We start from the raw sequence: 23,060 nt of genomic DNA, 5'->3' as shown, positions 1-23,060 counted from the left end.
ACTGAATCCTAAATTCTATTTATCAGTCTTGTTTCTTTTAAGAAAATATTTAATTCATGAAATATTCTTGATTGCTTTGGGCCATTTCCTAGCAGAACCTGAAGTGACAAATTATTTATTCCGAACGATCCTAAAGCTTGAATTAGTTGGAATCTTGTTCCTTCATATGCATCACACTCTATAAGTACATGTTCTACTGATTCTGCATGACCACATTTGTCACAATTTCCAGTTTCATGCTTCCCTATTCTATACAGACACTGATTTAACGAACAATGTCCAATACGCATTCTTGACATTAAAACGTCTTCTTTCCTGTTGCCAAACTTTCTTCTTTCTTAACCTACTTTCGCTTGAATATGATGAACGTGTCTACCTTTTGTTCCACTATTCCACTCCTTCTGCCATTTCTTTCTTATTTCATTTGCAATTAACTCTTTTACTTCTGCTTTACTCATTGACACTTTAATGTCAATGATTCTGCATGACCACATTTGTCACAATTTCCAGTTTCATGCTTCCCCATTCTATACAGACACTGATTTAACGAACAATGTCCAATACGCATTCTTGACATTAAAACGTCTTCTTTCCTGTTGCCAAACTTTCTTCTTTCTTGACCTACTTTCTCTTGAATATGATGAAAGTGTCTACCTTTTGTTCCACTATCTCACTCCTTCTGCCATTTCTTTCTTATTTCATTTGCAATTAACTCTTTTACTTCTGCTTTACTCATTGACACTTTAATGTAAATTTGTGCAGGTTTCAGAGCCTGTTTAGCCAGATGGTCTGCTTCCTCGTTTCCTTCCACACCCATATGTGATGGTAAGGTACCCACAGGAAATTTACCATAAGACCAGATTGTCTTATTCTAAATAGACTCTGCATCACTTCAAAAAGCATATCTTGCCTTGCTGTTGAAATTCCACTTAGCAAGCTATTTAAAACGGAAAGGGAGTCTGTACAAATTACTGATCTTATTGGCTGTACTTCTTCTATCCACTGAAGAGCTAGGAATATTGCTATTGTCTCTGTAGTAAAAACAGATATATGATCTCAAATTCTTTTTGAAATTTTTAAAACAGCTTTAAAAATAAGAACAGGTCAATCGTACTATTATTTCCGGTTCACATATTTAATGAACGACGCCCTCTGATGGTCGTATTAGAAAAATTAGTTTTTTCAAGTTAGTTTTAACTACAAAATAACAATTATTTTAAACATCCCCTTTTGTGAATATGTGTGGTGATTATGGGTGTTTGATATATTAGGATAAATAGTATGCAGTTTCTATAATATAAAAATGTATATAAAGAAGAATGAATCTGTGCAGCGTCTGTGCTGTTAATTGTGTGGACAGGTAAATGTGCTGGCTCGTAAAGTTCACTTTATAAGGCACACCTGTGGTGTAAATATAATAAAGTTAAAATGAAAAAGCTCCAGGTAACATTTCATAACGCGTTAAGAATTTAGCTTTAGGGGGACAAGTGCAAGCCAAATATATATATATATAGTATTCTTTTATGTGTAGATTATTAAAAATACAGTTATAATTGTCTTAAATAATCTTCCATTAAGTGATACATGGTATTTCTCTTGTTTTGGAAGAAGCACTGACATGAAAGTCTGTATATGTTTGTTGTTTGTAAATGTATGCTTGCTTGTTTTTACTTTTTTGATATGGGCCTATGGGTCTGAAATAAAGAATGAATTGAATTGAAATATTATACATAAAATCCAATTTTAGGCATGGTTCCCGAAGGTTAGGTTACAGCGTCGTGAGTGAATTGCACAACTGTCGTAAAATGACGTTAGATCGAACGGAACCTGAACTCTGCCGTAAAGTGCTCCATGACAACAAGCTGATGTCCCGCTGAAGTCCGTTCTACATTAATTTTTTACTGTCAGTACATGTGCTGACGATAGTCAGGGTATCACTTAAAGTGCTTATATCTTTAGGTAAGCCACTCAGTCTTACACGATGGAATATTTTCTGTATCGTAGATCACGAAAGATGCAGGGTATTGCATGAGAATTGTCACGTAACAGTTAGACGGTGGGCGACTCAAAGCTGTCACTGACATGCCTTTACATCCGTCGGTTCTACAAATAACCATTGATATAGTCTCATAAAAAGTTCTGTTCAGTATTGTATTTTATAGTGTATTGTTTTTTTATCTGACGTTGATTGTTAAAAAACCCACACTAAAACATTGCTGCATTTATTTGCTTCTCTGATCAGTTGTCTGATTCCAATGACAAAATGAGCACCCACGCTCTGCTGGTTCTGTACGGGAGTCAGACGGGCACAGCGCAGGACACAGCGGAGCGGATCGGCCGCCAGGCGCAGAGGAGGCGGATGAGAGTCCGAGTGGAAGCTCTGGACAGTTATAATGTGGTCAGTGCACGATGCCTATGCAGTCTGCAGTCATACACAGACATGCGAAGATCTGCACTGTGTTGGGGTGTGGGGTTTATTGGTTAACAGTAACGCTATAACTCATAAGCTCTTTTGCTCAATGTTAAAGGGATAGTTTACCCAAAAATGATAATTCTGTCATTAATTACTTACCCTCATGTCGTTCCAAACCCGTAAAACCTTCCTTCATCTTCGGAATACAAATGAAGATTGAGCTCTCTGACCTTCCATAGACAGCAACACAACTGAAATGTTCCCAGTTCCAGAAATCGGTACAACAGTCAATGTGACACCAGTGGCTCAACTGTCATTTTACAAAGTTACAAGAATACTTTTTGCGGGTCAGAGAGCTCTCGGATTTCATCAGAAATATCTTAATTTGTGTTCCAAAGATGAACGTAGGTCTTACGGGTTTGGAACGACATGAGGGTGAGTAATTAATGATAGAATTTTCATTTTTGGGCGAACTATCCCTTTAATATGTCTCCTCGTTAGGCGAACCTGATCTCAGAGTCTCTGGTAGTGTTTGTCTGTGCCACCACAGGACAGGGGGATCCTCCAGACAATATGAAGGTAAGACTATAAACAACAGAATTTAGCCATCAAACTTTCATATTACAGAAACCTTTCATGTATTCCATATATTTAAATATTATATATTTGCTTCATATAGACATTCTGGAGATTCCTGTTCAGGAAGTCTTTGCCTGCTGATTCTCTTTGTCGTCTTGACAGTGCTGTGCTGGGACTTGGAGACTCCTCGTATCCAAAGTATGATGACTGAGCAGATGTTCTGCTAACAAAGCCTTTCTTTTTCCTTTGATGTATTATTACAATATATTACAATTAATTTGAAAGGGTAAATAATCTTTTTGAACTGATGTCACTGGTGTTTGCATGTTACACGACAAACAATGCTGAGACGTTTTGGGCCTCTTTCCAGGTTTAACTTTGTTGCTAAGAAGCTCCATAAGCGTTTGCTTCTGCTTGGTGCTAATATGCTGCTGCCTGTTGGACTGGCTGATGATCAACATGATCTGGGGTGAGCAGAGATTCCCTTTACATACTGTCTAAATGTCTGTTTATTCTTCTCTTGTAATTCAAGAGATTCAATTTGAACCACATTTAATAGGTTCCCACAGTTCACACTAATAAACAAGTGTTAATTTGGGGAAAAATGCGTTTTATATATATACTGCCGTTGGGATCCGTTTTTTAATAGAGCCTCTTAGGCTCATCAAGGCTGTATTTATCTACAACAGTAATGTGAAATATTATTGCAGTTTCTAATAATGGTTTCCTATTTTAACATACTTTAAAATGTAATTTATTTCTGTGACACAGCACTGAATTTTCATCAGCCATTACTCCAATCTTCAGTGTCACATGATTCTTACGAAATCATTCTAATATTCTGATTTATTATCAGTGTTGGAACTGTTGTGCTGCTTAATATTTTTTTAGAACCTCTGATAATTTCTCTTTGATGAATAAAAAATTAAAAAGAACAGTATTTATTCAAAATAGAAAACTTTTCTAACAATGTAAGTCTTCACTTTTTTTATTTAAAACGTCCTTGCTGAATAAAAGTATGAAGGGGGGATTAACTGACCCCAAACTTTTAAAAAGTGGTGTACATTGTAACACAAAATTTCTATTTTGAATAAACACTATTCTTTTTAACTTTTTATTTATCAAAGAATCCTGAAAAAAGTATCACAGGTCATATATATATATATATATAATGAACATATATGTTGTGTGTACTGCTGATATATCTATATATCTTTTTATTACTCCTCAGGCCAGATGGTGTGATTGACCCCTGGTTGATTTCGTTCTGGCAGAAAGCCCTGTCTCTCTACCCTCCTCCAGCTGGCCTCGCTCCACTCCGTGAGGAAGAAAAGTCTGTCAACTAATCTAAAAATAATGTTTTATTAAATGACTGAATTCAAATAGATAATTCATATATTTATGCATAATCTATCTTTTTCAGACTTCCACCCCGATATGTTTTCCACTTCCTAGATGAAGTCCCAGACAAGCAGACTGAGCATCTCCAGACCCCTGATAATAAGGCCCCTCCCACCCCACTGCAGCCTTTTCCAGCTGGAGTTGTGTTCAATCAGAGAGTGACTCCTCCTTCACACTTCCAGGATGTCAGGCATATCGAGTTTGATATCACCGGCTCCAACATACAGTGAGCATATATGAGATATTTCAAATCAAATCATACAGCTTAAATGGCATCACAAAATGGTATGAAAAGGTTTTGTCTATCTCTGACAGGTACAGTCCAGGAGATGTTGTAATGATGAGACCCTGTAATGCTGCAGAGGATGTGGAGCAGTTCTGTCAACTACTAAAACTTGGCCCGGAGAGATACTTCACACTGACTCCCACTGACAGCAGCACAGGTGAGACTTGACACCTTAAAAAAAAAAGAACATTCTGTCATGTTGTTCCAAACCCACATGTCAAAATTCCTCAGAACATCTCCTTTTGTGTTCCATGCAAGAAAGAAAGTCTTACCCTTTTAAACTCTGTGTTCCTCTCCTTTCTGTAGCAGCAGTCCCTGCGCATCTTCCTCAGCCCTGCTCCGTTCGCTTTCTGGTGGAACAGTTCCTGGACATTTCTGCTGTTCCACGCCGTTCCTTCTTTGAGGTGTTGGCCACTTTTGCCACTAATGAGCTGGAGCTGGATAAACTTTTGGAGTTCAGTTCCGCTCAGGGTCAGGACGGTCTTCACTCCTACTGCAACCGACCCCATCGAACAGCCCTGGAGGTCAGAGATCACTTGAATGTTGATGTTAAATACAACTTCTTTTTTGTTTTTGGATGTCTGTAGACTCATACACCGATTTCTGTTGTCATCTGGAGTATGAAAGAGCTGTGTTCCTACAAAATGTTTAAGGTTATTATACGTGTAGAAAAGTGGTGTAATCCCTTTCTAATGTTAACTCAGGTACTGGCAGACTTCCCTCATACCACAGCCGAGTTGAGCATTGACTGCTTGTTGGATCTTTTTCCAGAAATTCAGCCTCGCTCCTTCTCTATTGCCTCTTCTCTCTTGGTAAATCTTTTTAATGTACAGGTGCATCTCAATAAATTAGAATGTCGTGGAAAAGTTAATTTATTTCAGTAATTCAACTCAAATTGTGAAACTCGTGTATTAAATAAATTCAATACACACAGACTGAAGTAGTTTAAGTGAAGTGAAAGTGAAAGTGACGTGTGGCCAAGTATGGTGACCCATACTTGGAATTAGCCACGACATTCTAATTTATTGAGATGCACCTGTATATATTTATTAGTGCTGTCAAACGATGAATCGCATCCAAAATAAATGTTTGTTTACGTAATATATGTATGTGTGCTGTGCATATTTATTATGTATATATAAATAGACACACATGCATGTATATATTTCAGAAAAATGTTGTTTATATATTAAATATATTTATTTATAAAATAAATGATATGAATATAAATATAGACATGTAAAAACATGTAAATATTTTCAATATATATATATACTGTACGTGTGTGGATTTATATATACGTAATAAATATACACAGAAGAACACACATATATTATGCAAACAAAAACTTTTATTTTGTATGCGATTAATCGTTTGACAGCACTAATATTTATATATACATATATGTTTGTTAAACATTTATAGACTGCTGTTCATATGTTTGGGGTTAGTAAGATTTTTTTCTTAAATTAATATTTTTATTTAGTAAGAATGCATTAAATTGATCAAAAGTGACGGTAAAGACATTTCTAATGTTACAAAATTTAAATAAATTATTTTGAACTTCCAATTCATCCAAGAATTCCGAAAAAGAAGTATTGTTGTTTCCACAAAAATATTAAGCAGCAGTTTGTGCATTGAAAATCATAAGAAATGTTTTTAAGCACCAAATTAGCATATTAGAATGATTTCTGAAAGGATTATTTGACACTGAAGACTGCAATGGCTGCTGAAAATTCAGCTTTGTGTTCACAGGAATATATTACATTTTTAACATATATAAAAACAGAAAATAAGAGATTTTTTTCAAAAACATTATCAACCCTAAATGTTTGAACAGTGGTGTAAACATTTATAATATTTCTATAAATCTTTCTTTCTGATTTTACATTTTCCCCCCGCAGCAACACCCTAACCGCATCCAGATTTTGGTTGCCGTGGTGAAATATAAAAGCATGCTTTTTAAGCCACGCAAAGGCCTCTGCTCTTCCTGGCTGGCATCTCTGGACCCTTCTAAAGGTTGGTCTGATCAAACTGAAAGAAAGTAAAAAACAGTCAGTAATGCACTCAGACAAATAAAATCTATGAAATCTGTACATTCCATTTTATTGGTGTCCTAAATGCTATTTAGGAGATGTTTACGTACCACTGTGGGTGAAGAAGGGAAGTTTGAGTTTCCCTCAGGACCCAGACACCCCTGTTATAATGGTGGGACCAGGGACTGGTGTGGCTCCCTTCAGATCTGCCATACAGGAGAGGGCTGCTCAGGGGAAGATGGGTGAGTTTCTTGGATTTTGCCGTTTTTCAGAAATGAAAAAGATTGAAAGTGATCAAACTTGTATTTTGCTAAAAAAAAAAAAAAAAAGGTCTGATATATTCTGCTTTATTTGTGCAGAATGGTAATAACCAAGACACAGGGCCTATTTTTTTACTTAAACCTTTATAATACAGTATAATAATACAGAAGTAGTGACTGAATGTGTGTCATGACACATAATGCTGTCGCTAAGTCACAGAATAGTTAGTGATAATACATTCTGACTGAAGTCTCGACTCCTGTTTCAGCTAATGTGCTATTCTTTGGCTGTCGGTCTGAATCAAAAGACTTCTACTGTCGATCAGAATGGGAGGAGAAGGTGCAGGCGGGCCAGATGATCCTTGTCACAGCCTTCTCCAGAGATCAGGTCAGACAACTTTAAGAATACTGCGTAGGTTTGTCCAATAAGCCAAACATCCAAAATGTGCAGTGCTGGGGGGTCCCAAGAACACTTCCCTGGAAATGTTTCCTTTTGTAAGTTTTAATATAATTCATTTACAGGAGGAAAAAATCTATGTTCAGCATCGTGTGAAGGAACAAAGCAAACTTCTATGGGATCTGATAGCAAAGAAAAATGCGTTCTTTTACATAGCAGGGTAAGTCTTTTTTTTTTTTTTTCATCAAGTCAGTCATTCAACAACACTTTACTAAAACATTTCAATTGTTAGTGAATGTCAAACCCTTACATGTATGGTTGGTTATAGAGCAATATGACAGTACTGCATATATAAGGAGCATTACAGAAATGAGCTACCCTTCCCTTTTCACCCAGGAATGCCAAGCAGATGCCTGCAAGTGTGTGCGACGCACTGAAAGAAGTGTTCCAGAAAGAGGGTGGCATGTCAGAAAACCAGGCACAGGAGATGCTGGATGCCATGGAGAAAGCAAAACGCTTTCAAAGTGAAACCTGGTCCTGATCTATCTATTAAACCCATAGCCTTAATAACCAACAGCCTCATGTGTGAAAGTGAGTCTGGACTGAGATTAAATGGTGTTAAGTGTTGTGGTCCGACCACTTTCTTCTTCCAAGTTGTTCCCCACTGCCTTTGACAATACAGCTGGGACCTGTAAGTGTAACTTTAGATAATATGAACACACACACAACTAGACCATGAATTTGATTTGATATTAGCTGTAAACTAGGTAGTTACTGCTTCCAGTTTTGTTGTACAGAACTGAAGGATAAAGTGATAAAGACTTGAAACCAAAGTTGTTCTTCTTTTTTAATTTCATAAAATAAATATTGGCCAAACTATATGTCCATATCCATCTCACACTTGTATATTCTGCATTAGTGGTTCTCAATCAGAGGACCTCCACAGACTGTCAAGGTGGCCACGGGATGACTTAAATTAAAAATATCAAGATAGAAGCTGAAATCATATTTTTATTTTCCTTCAATAACTATTGTTTTTCTGAAACCGTAGTGCTAACGTCACTAAATATATTAATAAAAAGTTTGAAAACAAGCAGCTTTGTCATAATTACAGCAGACAGACCGTGATTATCTTACAAATATAGCATATACGGGGGACATGAATATTGTGATGGACAACGAGGAGCCTTCAAGCCAAAAATGTTGTGAACCTGTTATACACAATAACACTGTCATACAAACACTGCTTTAAAATATTAGTTTATTCAAGGCAAAATACAGCATATGGTTCAGATAAGAGTTATGTCAACAGCTGTAAATTCACACATGTAACATTAACTAGTATAGATTCAAACTGCTATATAAGTTACTAAAATGTTTTACACACACCATTCAGTGCCACAGACACATGTTGAACTCTGATTAAACAGTCTTAAATAGGAAAGTTCACCCCAAAATGACAATTCTGTCATCAAATACTCACAATCATGTCATTCCAAACCTGTATGACTTTGTGGAACACAATAAACAACATTTTGAAGAATGTTGATAAGCACACAGATTTGGTGACCATTGACCAAAAAAAACTCAAGACATTTCCAAAAATATCATCTTTTATATCCACTAGAAGAAAATAAGTAATACAGGTTTGGAACAACATGAGGGTGAAAACATGACCGTTTTCATTTTTGGGTCAACTGTCCCTTCAGGTCTTCAGCACACCCATTGCTAAAAACAAAGTAGTGTGCGTGATTAAAATTTTTTCTTGATCGTTTCAAACTTCCACACTTCAAACTGAGGATCAACTGGAGTGTAAAACTGTTTGGATATCTGAAAAGCTCCCATTCGCCACTTTTGCATTCAGATTCATAATAGCGATGAACCCTAGCTGTTTATATTACAAACTCTAGAGGTCAAGTAAAACTCCCCTGCTTAAAATCCCCACGGTCACTTTTAAGTCTTGTGCCTTTAAAAAAAAAAAAACGTGATCACATTGGCAGCAACACGTAGCTTCCTGTGTAGCTAACATTGATCTTAAATTGTTCTCACATTATTGGCTTCCGAACAAACACATAAAACCCCCTCGTTCAGTGCTCACAGCTATCTGAGTGCTAGAGTGTGGACCTGATAGATTTCCTCAGGGAAGTTCTGCTGCTGCTCCTCACAGATGATGTTGAGTCCGGCCCGGGCTACTAGGCGATGTAGTAAATTCAGGTCCCGACACACGCTGCTGTCAACATCATCAGGTATTACACCTTCAAACGCAACATTATCCTTCACCACAATCAGGCCATCTGGACGAAGACCGCTCCGGCAACGCCTCAGGAATTCCACCAGGTGGTCATCGGTCAAGTGACCTAGAGACACATGGAGTGATTTGTGTTTGCAAAATATGATAGAAGATACATTTGGTCATTTTCACCATTTCTGTTTATAGATAATGTAGTGAAAGAAGTGAATTGTATGCCTTACCAATCACCCACTGGATCCATATGACATCGTAGCGCTCTGGCTGGGGCTGAAAGTCTTGTAGGCCACAGCAGAAGTAGTTCTCCACTTGCTTGACCTCCTCACCCAGGTAGGAACGAGCTTTATCCAGAAACTCCTGTGTCACGTCCACTAGGTCCACTGTACGGAAGAGGGGCAGCAGCAGGCGCTTGGTGATACGGCCGATTCCTGCGCCACAGTCCAGAGCACAGCCTGTCCCAGTCTTACCCTGGCCTTCCTTGGAGTAAAACAGAAAACCAAGTGATTGGGTGTTTCTCATGAACTTTCATTTGTGGTCAAGAGAAAGTTGAGTAATTGTGGGAAAGGTTACAGTCTGTCTCGTAATATTTCTTTCAAATAATCAGTTTATAAGACTTGACAGTGAACTAGAATTCAGAATAGTAGACTTAGATATTTACACTAATAGATAGATAGATATTTACACTAACGTTCAAACATTTGGGAAAGAAATTCATAAGGAGTCTCATATGTTCCCCAAGGCTGCATTAATTTATATATATGCTATAATGTGCTTGTAGAATTAAAGTATTAATTTAGAACAACTCACCCCAAGGAATTTCTGTAGAAACTTTTTGGAGCCATTAATGTCAATGCTAGAAATGCTGCCATAACCCCCCAGCATTCCATCCACAGTGGGTGGGACTTCCTTCCAATAGTGTTCTGCCTTTGAGTAAAAGGTTGTCTGGTCTTCTATCAAACAGTCTTCCATCTTTGTGCAACTCCTGACCACAGAGATCAAAATTAGTTCATTTTACCACAGATCTGAATGAGAAAGTCATTTATAATAAAGTCTTATCGTATTTGCATTTATGTAAGACTATATATCACAGGTAGACTCAATTCTATTGCATGTTTCTATATGCATTGCTTCATATTTAAAACAATTTCATAAAAAAATTTCTGCAATTGTAGTTTCTGTGTAAATGTAGGCCTATTTATGCTGTCTCTGCTGCATTACAAGTCAGTATAAATGTATCTTTCCGTGGTATACGTGTTGCTTCAGATGAAGCTTCTGTGCAGTGTAAAATGCATTAGTATCTCATAAAATGAATCAGCTGCATTCTTATGAAAATGTTATAATCAACTGCAATTAATCAAATTTCTGTACAGTGCTTTTCACAATACAGACCGTTTTAGATCTTATATTTACATAAAATCATTCATTCATGCCCCCAATGAGAAAGGTGAATTGGGGGGTGGGGGGCGGGGGGGACTCCATAGGTTGTTGTATGTGGGAAAACCTTAGAAACAACCATCCTCATCTAGCAGGACACACGTCACAACAATTTTTTAGTACTAGTCATGCATTCACTGAATAAATGATTTATTATGTCAGTAAGACAATGTTTGAGTTGTATGGATAATGATAATGAAAATATAATTTCAATGAAATGATCACGAGCCAAATATTTAGTCTGGAATGAGACCTAAAGAGCTGAAGCATGTCATATTCAGACACCTGGATCCAAATGCAGCTCAGCTGTCAGGAAGCATCACTTCACAGCAGACTGACAGACTAAGACTGCTAAATTATTACAACATGTAGTCTACCAACAAAATGTAAGCATGGATAAATATAGGACATACAGTATATATCAATATCCACACTCACTAACATGTTAGTCTGTTGGATAGATGAATAAATAGGTATATGTACAAAGTAATAAATAGTTATTGGAAAATTGACTGTGGTACAGTTGCATCTGTTAACCTTACTGGATTTACTTGGACCAAAAGTTCTTACACGTGTTCCTGCTACCGTGCTGAGGTTAAAGGTGTCTAGTCTCTCGGCTATATTTGGTGGTGACAAAAAGTTACACGTGTTGACACACGAGCAGATGGAAATCACACGCGTCCACTGCCTTTCTCTCACCTCTTTATGTCCTAACAGTAACTCAGAGAGTGAAGACTGACGTACCTTTGCTTTCGTGCTCTCGCTGACTGTCGTTTCTTACTATCGCTCATGTCAACTCTAACAGAAGTGCCCCATGAAAGCTTTTCCAGCTCCCTGGCTTCCCAAAGAAGAAATACTGCACACCTCACGTCATTTCCTTATTTGACTACCGTGTTTCCCTTCAGTGTTTAGTTTTTTTATGTCTCCATCTTGTGGCCGCACTTAAACTTACACGTGGCTAAGAAACTGTCCAGCAAATGTTTTGTGTTGTTTTTGTGATAGATGAATAAATAGGTATATGTACAAAGTAATAAATAGTTATTGGAAAATTGACTGTGGTACAGTTGCATCTGTTAACCTTACTGGATTTACTTGGACCAAAAGTTCTTACACGTGTTCCTGCTACCGTGCTGAGGTTAAAGGTGTCTAGTCTCTCGGCTATATTTGGTGGTGACAAAAAGTTACACGTGTTGACACACGAGCAGATGGAAATCACACGCGTCCACTGCCTTTCTCTCACCTCTTTATGTCCTAACAGTAACTCAGAGAGTGAAGACTGACGTACCTTTGCTTTCGTGCTCTCGCTGACTGTCGTTTCTTACTATCGCTCATGTCAACTCTAACAGAAGTGCCCCATGAAAGCTTTTCCAGCTCCCTGGCTTCCCAAAGAAGAAATACTGCACACCTCACGTCATTTCCTTATTTGACTACCGTGTTTCCCTTCAGTGTTTCGTTTTTTATGTCTCCATCTTGTGGCCGCACTTAAACTTACACGTGGCTAAGAAACTGTCCAGCAAATGTTTTGTGTTGTTTTTGTTTTTTTCCTCCAAATGCTCGTAAACTGTCCGAAATTGTAATGCCATTTTTACCCAGTGGTGTTTTACCCAATATTGTAAAAGAAAGGAAGAAAACAAACATACATTTTATGGGATTTATGTTTTATATTTTTGTTGATTTTCATTTGAATTAAATTAATAGAAAAATGATGTGTTAATGATATAATAATAATAATACATTAATTTGAATAATTTTAAGTCATCTTGTGACCCCACTGGGGGTTTGCTGGGGCCCAGAGGAGGCATAAATACACATACACAAAAATCACAAGAAGTTTTGAAAAATGAAAGGATTAACGAGAATATAAAAAGATTGTAATACTCATACAACCAAAGCAGCATTATTAATTTAAGAAAAAAAATGTGTAAAGACACTATAGCATCTTTTTTTTTTTTTGTCAGACACTAAAAGCATGACTTGTAGGTCTATATCTTTTAAGACAGAATAGTTTGTGTCCCTTCTTTGCTCTCAGAGCAATGGGTTTACAGAGAAGAATGGATACTATGTTGAGTAACTAGTTAGTTAGTAGGTGTTACTTTTTATAATAGGTCAGTTTTTAAAACTATTTCAAAACCAAATTTTTCATCTTCATATCGTGTATAAGATCTAAATGTTGGCATATTTATACTGGTATACATTTATAAACATCCTTTATCTCTCATTTCCCAGAGATCTCCAGCCTCTTTAATAAATGTTCATCTGAGTGGTCCTAGTTTCGATCCTGTATTTGTTTTGTATTCCGTCCAGCCACTGTTGCTTTTTCTTTCTTCTCATCCCATCTCTTATTTTCACTCCCTTCATTGCCTGACAGCATGCTTTCTGTCTCGCCTACTCGTGCTGGTCTCTCCTCCCTCACGACACAAGCCCAACGTTTCGCTGCTCTCCTCACTCTCCCCTGGGTAAGTCCTCTCTTCCTCGTTCTCCCTCCCGGCTCTGTCTGCTCATCCTCTTTCTGTCTCTCCTCCTCAGCCGAGCTGGCAGGGTATACAGATGATGAGTCAGTACACTGCCTGTCTGAAGTCAGTCGATATTTAATCTGATCTGCTCTCTTTCACCCTATCTTCTTCTGTCTACTCCCTCTCTGGCTCCTGACACCTTTTACACTCTCATAAGAATTACAAAGAGGCTGGAGAAATGGAGCGGAAATCAACACTTTTGAAATGTCCTGAGTCAGCAGAGCTGGCCGGCTCTTCTCCTCGCCTGTCTCTGCCTGCAGTCCTCTCTCTCTCTTTCTCTGTGTGCCCTCTTCATGTTTCTCCTTTCAGATGAACCTCTTTTGCACTGTTGCATATGTTCGACAGTATAGTCACCGAGATTTGATTCATTGTGGACTTATAGAATTTCTCATCAAAGGACACATTCTGAAGGCAGTTTAAAAAGTAATATTAATAATAATATAATATATCAATATAGTTTTTATTCATATTTGAATTAGCTTTTAATATTTTCAAAATAAAAACATAGATAGCTATATAGCTATATATATATATATACAGTGGGTACGGAAAGTATTCAGACCCCCTTAAATTTTTCACTCTTTGTTATATTGCAGCCATTTGCTAAAATCATTTAAGTACAATTCTGTGTTTTTCTGTCAATATGGGGTGCTGTGTGTACATTAATGAGGAAAAAAAATTAACTTAAATGATTTTAGCAAATGGCTGCAATATAACAAAGAGTGAAAAATTTAAGGGGTTCTGAATACTTTCCGTCCCCACTGTATATATATGTAAAAGCATATATATAGCTTTTAATTTTTGTTTAAATTTAGTAATTTTGTTATTTTTAGTATTTCTATGTAGTTTTAGTTTTGATATAGTGCTGTCAAATGATTTATCGCGATTAATCGCATCCAAAATAAAAGTTTTTGTTTACATAATATGTGTGTACTGTGTATATTTATTATGTATATATATATAAATACACACACATACAGTATATATTTTGAAAGTATTTACATGTACGGTATATACATTTATATATTTATATTCTTATTTTTATTTTATATAAAAATATATTTAATATATAAACAACATATTTTTCTTAAATATATACATACATGCGTTTGTATTTATAAATACATAATAAATATACATAATATACACACATATATTATGTAAACAAAACCTTTTAGTTGAGATGCGATTAATCATTTGACAGCACTAGTTTGGTAGTATTTTCATTTCAGTTTTAATTGTAAGAATTTTAGTATTCTAATTTTTGTGTTTTTATTTATTAAGTTCAAGTTCTTTAATATTTGTATATTTTTTCATTTTATTTTAGCTTTATTTCAATCAACAAATATATATATATATATATATATATATCCCCTATATATACAGTATATACCTATATATACACCCTTACACCCTCAAACACACACCCACACACACCCACACCCACGCACGCACGCACGCACGCACGCACACACACATAAAATAATCCCTTTAAAAATACCTTTTATGTTCCACAGAAGAACGTAAGTCATACTATTTGACTATTTATCTTTAAGGCTTTTATATTAATATAACATGTAGATTGGTATGCAGATCTCATAACTTTCTCTGATATCAGGTTAGCTAGGTTGAATGGCAGCTATTTGATGCCACCTTGTAACTAAAATTACACCACTGGCTATAACTCTGATCAGTTACACAGTGACAACAGTACTAGAACTCTTGTCAATAACAGCATTACCAAGAGTAGTTGATTAAAATGCAGTGTAATTGGAATTTAGAAAAGAAACATCTATCTTTTTGTGCTCTAGGAGTGGAGTGATTTCCAGCTGGAGCTGAGGAGGTTGGTTGGAGGGAAAGGTGTGAAGATGTGTCTTGCATAGGGTGGAAGAATCATCTTATCATTCTACACACAGACATTCAGTTGCCCTGACTCAGACTCAAAGACATACGTATCAGTCTATAAACGTTCTGTACTTACACATAAAACAAACTTACCCTCATGCATCTATTAAGGCATTCAGTTCATGCAAGAGAGGAAATATGGCATCCCTGAAAAAGAAATAGACAATATAAGGGCACTTACAAACACGTGTGGACAGCTATAAACACTTTGAATTACTTGCATTTAAAGTGACTGTTAAGCTTATTGCTACTGGCATGATACATCTTGTGCTAAGCAAAGAATGAACTAAAATGTCTCCTGCAGAAGTTTCCTAAAAGTGTGTTTAGGTCAGTAGTAGGACAATTTAGATTTTTGTCATGTTGTTTGTTGTCAAATCATGAATTGTTCAAAAGTGATATAAAGTTTTATGTTATTATTACAAAAATAAAAATGTTAATGTGTAGAATTCATGTGTATATGATAACTGTAATAAAACTACCCTGTGAAAGTATCTTTAAAAAACACTTGTGCATTAATTAAAGTAGCCACGTGATGGCACTGTTGTACTATATTCAAGCTAAGTAGGACAGCTTGAGGTTAAAATCATTCCTTCCTTCCTTCATTCAGTCAGTCAGTCAGTCATTTATTATTTTATTAATTCAGTTATTAATCAACCACTCACTCACTCAATTAATCAATATATTTATTTTTATATGTAAACATAGGCACTACAGGATCTGTAGCTCTCTCAAGCAACTAACACTAACAATAAACACAATGCCACATAGTGGTCAGAGCTCAAAACACAGTGAATGACACTGACTAACAGTGGTATTTCGGATAAAAGTTGTCCTATTTGCAATACTAGCCTGAAGTACACGTTTTATTGAATACAATACTATGAAAATGTATATGTAAAATTAATTGTTACAGTAGGTTGACACTTCATTAAAAGTAGATATTCTGTAGCGTCTCATGGAACTGTGTTAAAGATAGTGGAATCATGACTGAAATGTCACTCCACAGTTCTTACGTTAGATAACTCCGAGGACTCTTCATGCTAAACCTAGTCAGACAGTTAAAATAGCAATCTATATATTTTATAATGCATGGCTACATTGTTAAAAGCAATTTTATTCAGCAGATGGCTACTGTTATAATGATAAAATACAATGCTGTAAACAACAATACTGAACTTCTATATATAATATAATTATAATGTGTATATGTGTAAATAATGCATATAATAGCACAAGCTTGTTAACATAATGATACAAGCTGCTATGAGCTTATCTGTTTGCGTACTTAATAACAGATAAAATACAAGATAAACTGCTGTGTTCCTGAATGCCATTTGCTACACAGTCATATGACTGTGTTTGTGCATATGTGTATGCAAATGTTTGTTTATACACTCTGAAAGGTCACAAGGAGGTCTTATGCCTGATTCAAGCTGAACCATATGGCCAGCATGTCTGTCACAGAGCCAAAAGCCAAAAACAACCAAGCTAACTAAGAAATGTTACAATATCTTTAACAGTGTTTTTCAAATGAATTACATTTTTCCTTAAAAATGAGTAAGGAGCAAATTTTAGCCAAACACACATTGCAGAAGTCTTTGAAGAGAGAGTGTGTGTGTATGTGTGTTTGTGACACATGACAGCTGTGTGGTTCTTTGATGTTTGGGATTACAGTTGGATTACATCATGGTAGTTTGGATGAGAGCACCTGTATTGTGATAGAAAAAAAAGGTAAAATACACAGATGAAAAGAGAGGCCGGACTGAGGTCGCTCCTGAAGCAGAAGAAAACAATAACTTTTTTTTTTTTGTAAAAAAATTAATAAAAAAATAAAAAATAAGAGTGTGAAGGATTGTATGTTTCTTTCTTTAAATATTTTTGTACTAAATGCCTCTGTACGATTTCAGTATCATGTTTGTTTTAGAAGCAGTAGCCATCAGGTAGCTATAAAGTGCTTTTATTTTCCCAGCTCTATTGAACACTAGATTCTGATTGGTCAATCATGGCATTTGGCAAATATATTACATTTATAAATTACCATGAATATTTTTTAATAATGACTGCTTAAAATGGGTGACTACATTTGTCATGCTCATGTTTAATATTATATTATATTATATTATATTATATTATATTATAATCTTGTTTACAGTTGTTATAGTAAATAAAAAGTTGCTTTTGGTAATTGAAAAAAAGCTGACATAAAATAAATAGTAGGACAATTTAGATTTTTGTCATGTTGTTTGTTGTCAAATCATGAATTGTTCAAAAGTGATATAAAGTTTTATGTTATTATTACAAAAATAAAAATGTTAATGTGTAGAATTCATGTGTATATGATAACTGTAATAAAACTACCCTGTGAAAGTATCTTTAAAAAACACTTGTGCATTAATTAAAGTAGCCACGTGATGGCACTGTTGTACTATATTCAAGCTAAGTAGGACAGCTTGAGGTTAAAATCATTCCTTCCTTCCTTCATTCAGTCAGTCAGTCAGTCATTTATTATTTTATTAATTCAGTTATTAATCAACCACTCACTCACTCAATTAATCAATATATTTATTTTTATATGTAAACATAGGCACTACAGGATCTGTAGCTCTCTCAAGCAACTAACACTAACAATAAACACAATGCCACATAGTGGTCAGAGCTCAAAACACAGTGAATGACACTGACTAACAGTGGTATTTCGGATAAAAGTTGTCCTATTTGCAATACTAGCCTGAAGTACACGTTTTATTGAATACAATACTATGAAAATGTATATGTAAAATTAATTGTTACAGTAGGTTGACACTTCATTAAAAGTAGATATTCTGTAGCGTCTCATGGAACTGTGTTAAAGATAGTGGAATCATGACTGAAATGTCACTCCACAGTTCTTACGTTAGATAACTCCGAGGACTCTTCATGCTAAACCTAGTGAGACAGTTAAAATAGCAATCTATATATTTTATAATGCATGGCTACATTGTTAAAAGCAATTTTATTCAGCAGATGGCTACTGTTATAATGATAAAATACAATGCTGTAAACAACAATACTGAACTTCTATATATAATATAATTATAATGTGTATATGTGTAAATAATGCATATAATAGCACAAGCTTGTTAACATAATGATACAAGCTGCTATGAGCTTATCTGTTTGCGTACTTAATAACAGATAAAATACAAGATAAACTGCTGTGTTCCTGAATGCCATTTGCTACACAGTCATATGACTGTGTTTGTGCATATGTGTATGCAAATGTTTGTTTATACACTCTGAAAGGTCACAAGGAGGTCTTATGCCTGATTCAAGCTGAACCATATGGCCAGCATGTCTGTCACAGAGCCAAAAGCCAAAAACAACCAAGCTAACTAAGAAATGTTACAATATCTTTAACAGTGTTTTTCAAATGAATTACATTTTTCCTTAAAAATGAGTAAGGAGCAAATTTTAGCCAAACACACATTGCAGAAGTCTTTGAAGAGAGAGTGTGTGTGTATGTGTGTTTGTGACACATGACAGCTGTGTGGTTCTTTGATGTTTGGGATTACAGTTGGATTACATCATGGTAGTTTGGATGAGAGCACCTGTATTGTGATAGAAAAAAAAAGGTAAAATACACAGATGAAAAGAGAGGCCGGACTGAGGTCGCTCCTGAAGCAGAAGAAAACAATAACTTTTTTTTTTTTGTAAAAAAATTAATAAAAAAATAAAAAATAAGAGTGTGAAGGATTGTATGTTTCTTTCTTTAAATATTTTTGTACTAAATGCCTCTGTACGATTTCAGTATCATGTTTGTTTTAGAAGCAGTAGCCATCAGGTAGCTATAAAGTGCTTTTATTTTCCCAGCTCTATTGAACACTAGATTCTGATTGGTCAATCATGGCATTTGGCAAATATATTACATTTATAAATTACCATGAATATTTTTTAATAATGACTGCTTAAAATGGGTGACTACATTTGTCATGCTCATGTTTAATATTATATTATATTATATTATATAATATTATATTATAATCTTGTTTACAGTTGTTATAGTAAATAAAAAGTTGCTTTTGGTAATTGAAAAAAAGCTGAAATAAAATAAAATTTAAATATTAGATGGAAAAATTCAAATGAAAATTGACTGAAACTGAAATAAGCTGACGGTGACATACTAAAATTGTTAAAACTAAAACAAAAATAAAGCTATATAGAGATGTTTAAAAAATAAAAATGCACATAACAAAATTACTTAAACTGAAATAAAATAAAATTTAAATATTAGATGGAAAAATTCAAATGAAAATTGACTGAAACTGAAATAAGCTGACGGTGACATACTAAAATTGTTAAAACTAAAACAAAAATAAAGCTATATAGAGATGTTTAAAAAATAAAAATGCACATAACAAAATTACTTAAACTTAAAATAAAATATAAAATAAAATCTAAATCAAAAAATGAATAATACCATGAATAATATATATATATAAACGGATATGCACATTTATTATGTATGTTTATAATGTAATCAGTATATATATATATATCTGTACGCAATATGCAATATCTAAGTTTTAAAATCTCACCTTTTTATATTAATATATCATTATAGTCCCTGTAGTAACATGCAGCAATATATCAGCAGTAAACTTCAACCAGTCAACACTAGACTCTTAATCGAAGCCAGAGCTCTGCAGGGCGTCGAGCTGAATGCTTAATGACTGAATTACAATCAGGTTTGGGTGAGAACAGGATTAGTTCTGTCTTTGAAGGTCTGAGGTCTGATGTGGTTTCTGGTTTCACAGTGCAGCAGTGCCTCGCATTTTGAGAACAGTGTAAGTATGTGTGTGTGTGTGTTTATGGAACAAAACAGGATTGAATGTTACACAACCCAGCTACACGCCTGTATCCCATGCTATGCTTGCCATGCTAGCTGCCTTTTCCTCTCTTTCTGCCTTTTCTCCTCTGATTTTCCCCCTCTTTTTCTGTTTTCCCCATGTGAGCCCCTGACACCCCCATCACAGCCAACAACTCTCTCTCTCTCTCGCTCTCTGTATCTATATTTTGTGAGATCAGCCCTGGTTGGGTAAATTGAAGTGGACAGCGGTGCAGAGCACACGCTCACTACTGCCTCTCTGCCTAATCCCTGACCTAGAAACACAGAGAGAAAGAGAGAATACTAAAAGGTTACAGAGAGGATAGATGTATCCTGTGTGGGTGGCTTTACTTAGCTGAGATTTCTGGGGGAAAAAACCCTACAAGTGAGCTAAATCTTGTCATAAACTTCCTTTGGAGACATTTTAGATTTATAATAATGATCATAGAGTTAGTATTTAACTCACATTAAAAAAAAAACATGAAGGACTGAGTTTGGGATTAATATAATGGTCTGAATTTAAGACAAAACATATTATCAAAGATGAAGGCAGTTTGGTCAGGTTATGAGTTACCAAACTAGTTAGTTGCACAGGAGCTCCACACCTGGTCTGGAGGAGAATTTACACTCCTCTGAGACTACGTCTGGCTGGCACATAGTTAAAAATGCATAAGCCATTTTCTTATTAATATTTCACACATGCAAGCTCCCTATCACCAGTGCAGCTGTAACCATGCAAGCAGTACAGAGAGCGGAAGAGAGAGAGAGAGCAAGCACCAGGGCCCTGAGAGACATGAGGCGGGTAGAGCGAGGGGGGATGGATGAAGAGAGAGAGCAGCAATAGCTGCAGCACAGCTATTCAAGCTAACTCGTTATGTCCAGGGCTTATTGGAAAACAGTCCGACTGAGGCTCGGCACTGAAATTAGTTATTGATCTTGCCTTCCCATCCCCAACCTGCCTCTCTCTTGCCCTCCTCCTCCCCCTCTGCTTTGGGACCGCAAAAGCCTCTTCTGCGGATTCCTACTCTTTTTCATTTGTTCCCTGTTATCCTTGTTCATTGCCCGGCTCTCGCTTTTGCCATACACCCCTTTTCGTTCCATACATTCATCTGTGTTTTACGTTTGCAGTCCTTTGTTTCCAAGAACCAGGCTTCTGCCACAATTGTCTGTTCGTGTTTGTCAGGGTTCAGATTGAGGTTGCACAAATAAAAGGATAATTTTACATCTAAGAAATAGTTCACTTTTCTTCTTGCCTAGAAGAAATAGATTCTAACAAATAAATAATTTTCTTTTGAATACATTCATCAAAGAATTCTAAAAAAGTTGTATGATGGTTTCCACAAAAATATTAAGAAACTATTTTCAACATTAATAATAAGAAGAAATGTTTCTTGAGCAGGACATCTGCATATTATAATGATTTGTGAAGGATCATGTGACACTCCTTGTCTTTGACCGTGTCTAAATATATATATTTCACAACTTAAAAAAATACAAATTTGTCTAAAAACAACTAGAGAATTTACAAGTATTTTATATATAGCTATTTAGGAATAAACCATGGAATTGCAGAAGTTCTTTTTTTAATCCGACCAGATGACACTAATCTGACTTCAAAACTTGGATTTTAAAGGCAATGTCTCTATTTCAGCATGAAATACTGCTATAATTGAAAATATAGATAAAATATTAGAAAAATAATTTTGTATTATTTTCATTAGGATAAATTGATCATAATTATTGCATAAACATTAATTAGTACAATGAAATTCTCTCAAAATACAAAATAAAAAAGAAAACAGATTACTGAGCAAAAACAGTAAAAAAAAATTAATGTAATAGATTACATTAATTTTACTGAAAATAAAAAAGTTAAATTTCAGGTGTCTGGTCACTTTTGACCGCGAACAACATAAGTGTGACTCTCCTTTTTTAATACCTATTTTAATAATCTATATCTAGAACTTTTTGCACAGTGGAATGGTTCCATGGCTATTAAGGGTTATTTATGGAGCCATCAATTTTTTTTTCTTATTTTTAAGAGTGTACAATGCTGGGTGTTGTAGTACACAGATAGGGTCACAAATGTTTGGTTTGTCTTTCATGTATTTGTTGTTCAAAGTTTCAAATATGCAATCTTTGGGTGTGAAAAAGAATACGATGGCCAAATGACTGTAACTGTCTGTAATTGACTGTAGAAGACAGTAATTGTCACTGGCTATTTTCAAATCAAAATCAAAGTTTATTTTTAAAGCACACTTAAAAACAACTAAGTGCTGTACAATACAATAACAACTAGACAAAAACACAGCAATGTAAAAAAAAAAACTGGTTTGCAATGATAAAAGAATGTTGTTTTATGAGTCTTTATTTAGCTTGACCCTGCTCAATATAAATCAGACATTACAATCAAAGGGAATTTGACAGCACCATGTTTGTAAAGTCAGGTGCATCTTACCACAAAGGAAGGAAATTTCTGCAGAATGCAAAAGAAAGTAGCTTGTCAGTCTGGAAAAGGTTACAATGCCATTTTTATGGCTCTAGGGCTCATAAGGTCAATTATCAGAGCCATAATATCCAAATGGAAAATGTTTGGAATAGATGTGAATCTTACGAGAAGTATCAATCTTCGACAAATTAAGAAATTTGTTGTTGCAGTTATGCTGTGTGATATTGTTGATGCTGTACAGTGTGCCATGGATTTGATCCAAGATCTGACTGGGA

General features: G+C 35.3%; 2 protein-coding genes across 7 annotated transcripts; one reads left to right on the top strand and one right to left on the bottom strand.

Annotated features, from left to right (window-relative positions):
* The first annotated feature begins 888 nt into the window (after positions 1-888).
* Positions 889-8,959, top strand: LOC107597128 (NADPH-dependent diflavin oxidoreductase 1). 4 transcript variants are annotated; one of them, XM_016288091.1, is made up of 15 exons: positions 889-1,360; positions 2,243-2,398; positions 2,915-2,992; positions 3,093-3,190; positions 3,363-3,461; positions 4,224-4,325; positions 4,416-4,619; positions 4,709-4,836; positions 4,986-5,203; positions 5,384-5,491; positions 6,584-6,698; positions 6,811-6,957; positions 7,245-7,363; positions 7,498-7,592; positions 7,769-8,959. In XM_016288091.1, exons 2-15 carry the CDS (start codon positions 2,264-2,266, stop codon positions 7,911-7,913), a joined length of 1,791 nt encoding a protein of 596 aa, XP_016143577.1. In that variant the 5' UTR covers positions 889-1,360; positions 2,243-2,263; the 3' UTR covers positions 7,914-8,959. The 4 variants fall into 4 exon arrangements, with proteins under 4 accessions (XP_016143577.1, XP_016143584.1, XP_016143569.1 ...); XM_016288098.1 differs by lacking the exon at positions 889-1,360 and adding an exon at positions 1,800-1,959 and having other exon boundaries at positions 4,989-5,203; XM_016288083.1 differs by lacking the exon at positions 889-1,360 and adding an exon at positions 1,801-1,959 and having other exon boundaries at positions 2,257-2,398.
* A 386-nt stretch (positions 8,960-9,345) lies between these two features.
* Positions 9,346-12,479, bottom strand: LOC107597156 (N-terminal Xaa-Pro-Lys N-methyltransferase 1). 3 transcript variants are annotated; one of them, XM_016288124.1, is made up of 5 exons: positions 11,799-11,859; positions 11,597-11,671; positions 10,428-10,602; positions 9,845-10,097; positions 9,346-9,729 (listed from the first exon to the last, which is right to left on the bottom strand). In XM_016288124.1, exons 3-5 carry the CDS (start codon positions 10,587-10,589, stop codon positions 9,473-9,475), a joined length of 672 nt encoding a protein of 223 aa, XP_016143610.1. In that variant the 5' UTR covers positions 10,590-10,602; positions 11,597-11,671; positions 11,799-11,859; the 3' UTR covers positions 9,346-9,472. The 3 variants fall into 3 exon arrangements, with proteins under 3 accessions (XP_016143610.1, XP_016143602.1, XP_016143593.1); XM_016288116.1 differs by lacking the exons at positions 11,597-11,671; positions 11,799-11,859 and adding an exon at positions 12,340-12,479; XM_016288107.1 differs by lacking the exon at positions 11,597-11,671 and having other exon boundaries at positions 11,799-11,938.
* Between the last annotated feature and the right edge of the window lie 10,581 nt (positions 12,480-23,060).

The sequence above is a fragment of the Sinocyclocheilus grahami genome, unplaced genomic scaffold (genome assembly GCF_001515645.1).
Source record: "Sinocyclocheilus grahami isolate Dianchi unplaced genomic scaffold, SAMN03320097.WGS_v1.1 scaffold12.1, whole genome shotgun sequence".
NCBI lineage: Eukaryota > Metazoa > Chordata > Actinopteri > Cypriniformes > Cyprinidae > Sinocyclocheilus > Sinocyclocheilus grahami.
This window is presented reverse-complemented; position numbering and strand designations above follow the sequence as displayed.

Coding starts and splice junctions, on each gene's coding strand:
- LOC107597128 (XM_016288091.1), top strand. CDS start 2,264: ATGAGCACCCACGCTCTGCTGGTTCTGTACGGGAGTCAGACGGGCACA. Junction 3,462..4,223: donor GATGATCAACATGATCTGGG/GTGAGCAGAGAT, acceptor ATTACTCCTCAG/GCCAGATGGTGTGATTGACC. Junction 7,364..7,497: donor CAGCCTTCTCCAGAGATCAG/GTCAGACAACTT, acceptor ATTCATTTACAG/GAGGAAAAAATCTATGTTCA.
- LOC107597156 (XM_016288116.1), bottom strand. CDS start 12,386: ATGAGCGATAGTAAGAAACGACAGTCAGCGAGAGCACGAAAGCAAAG. Junction 10,098..10,427: donor TTCTACAGAAATTCCTTGGG/GTGAGTTGTTCT, acceptor TTTTACTCCAAG/GAAGGCCAGGGTAAGACTGG. Junction 9,730..9,844: donor ATGGATCCAGTGGGTGATTG/GTAAGGCATACA, acceptor ATGTGTCTCTAG/GTCACTTGACCGATGACCAC.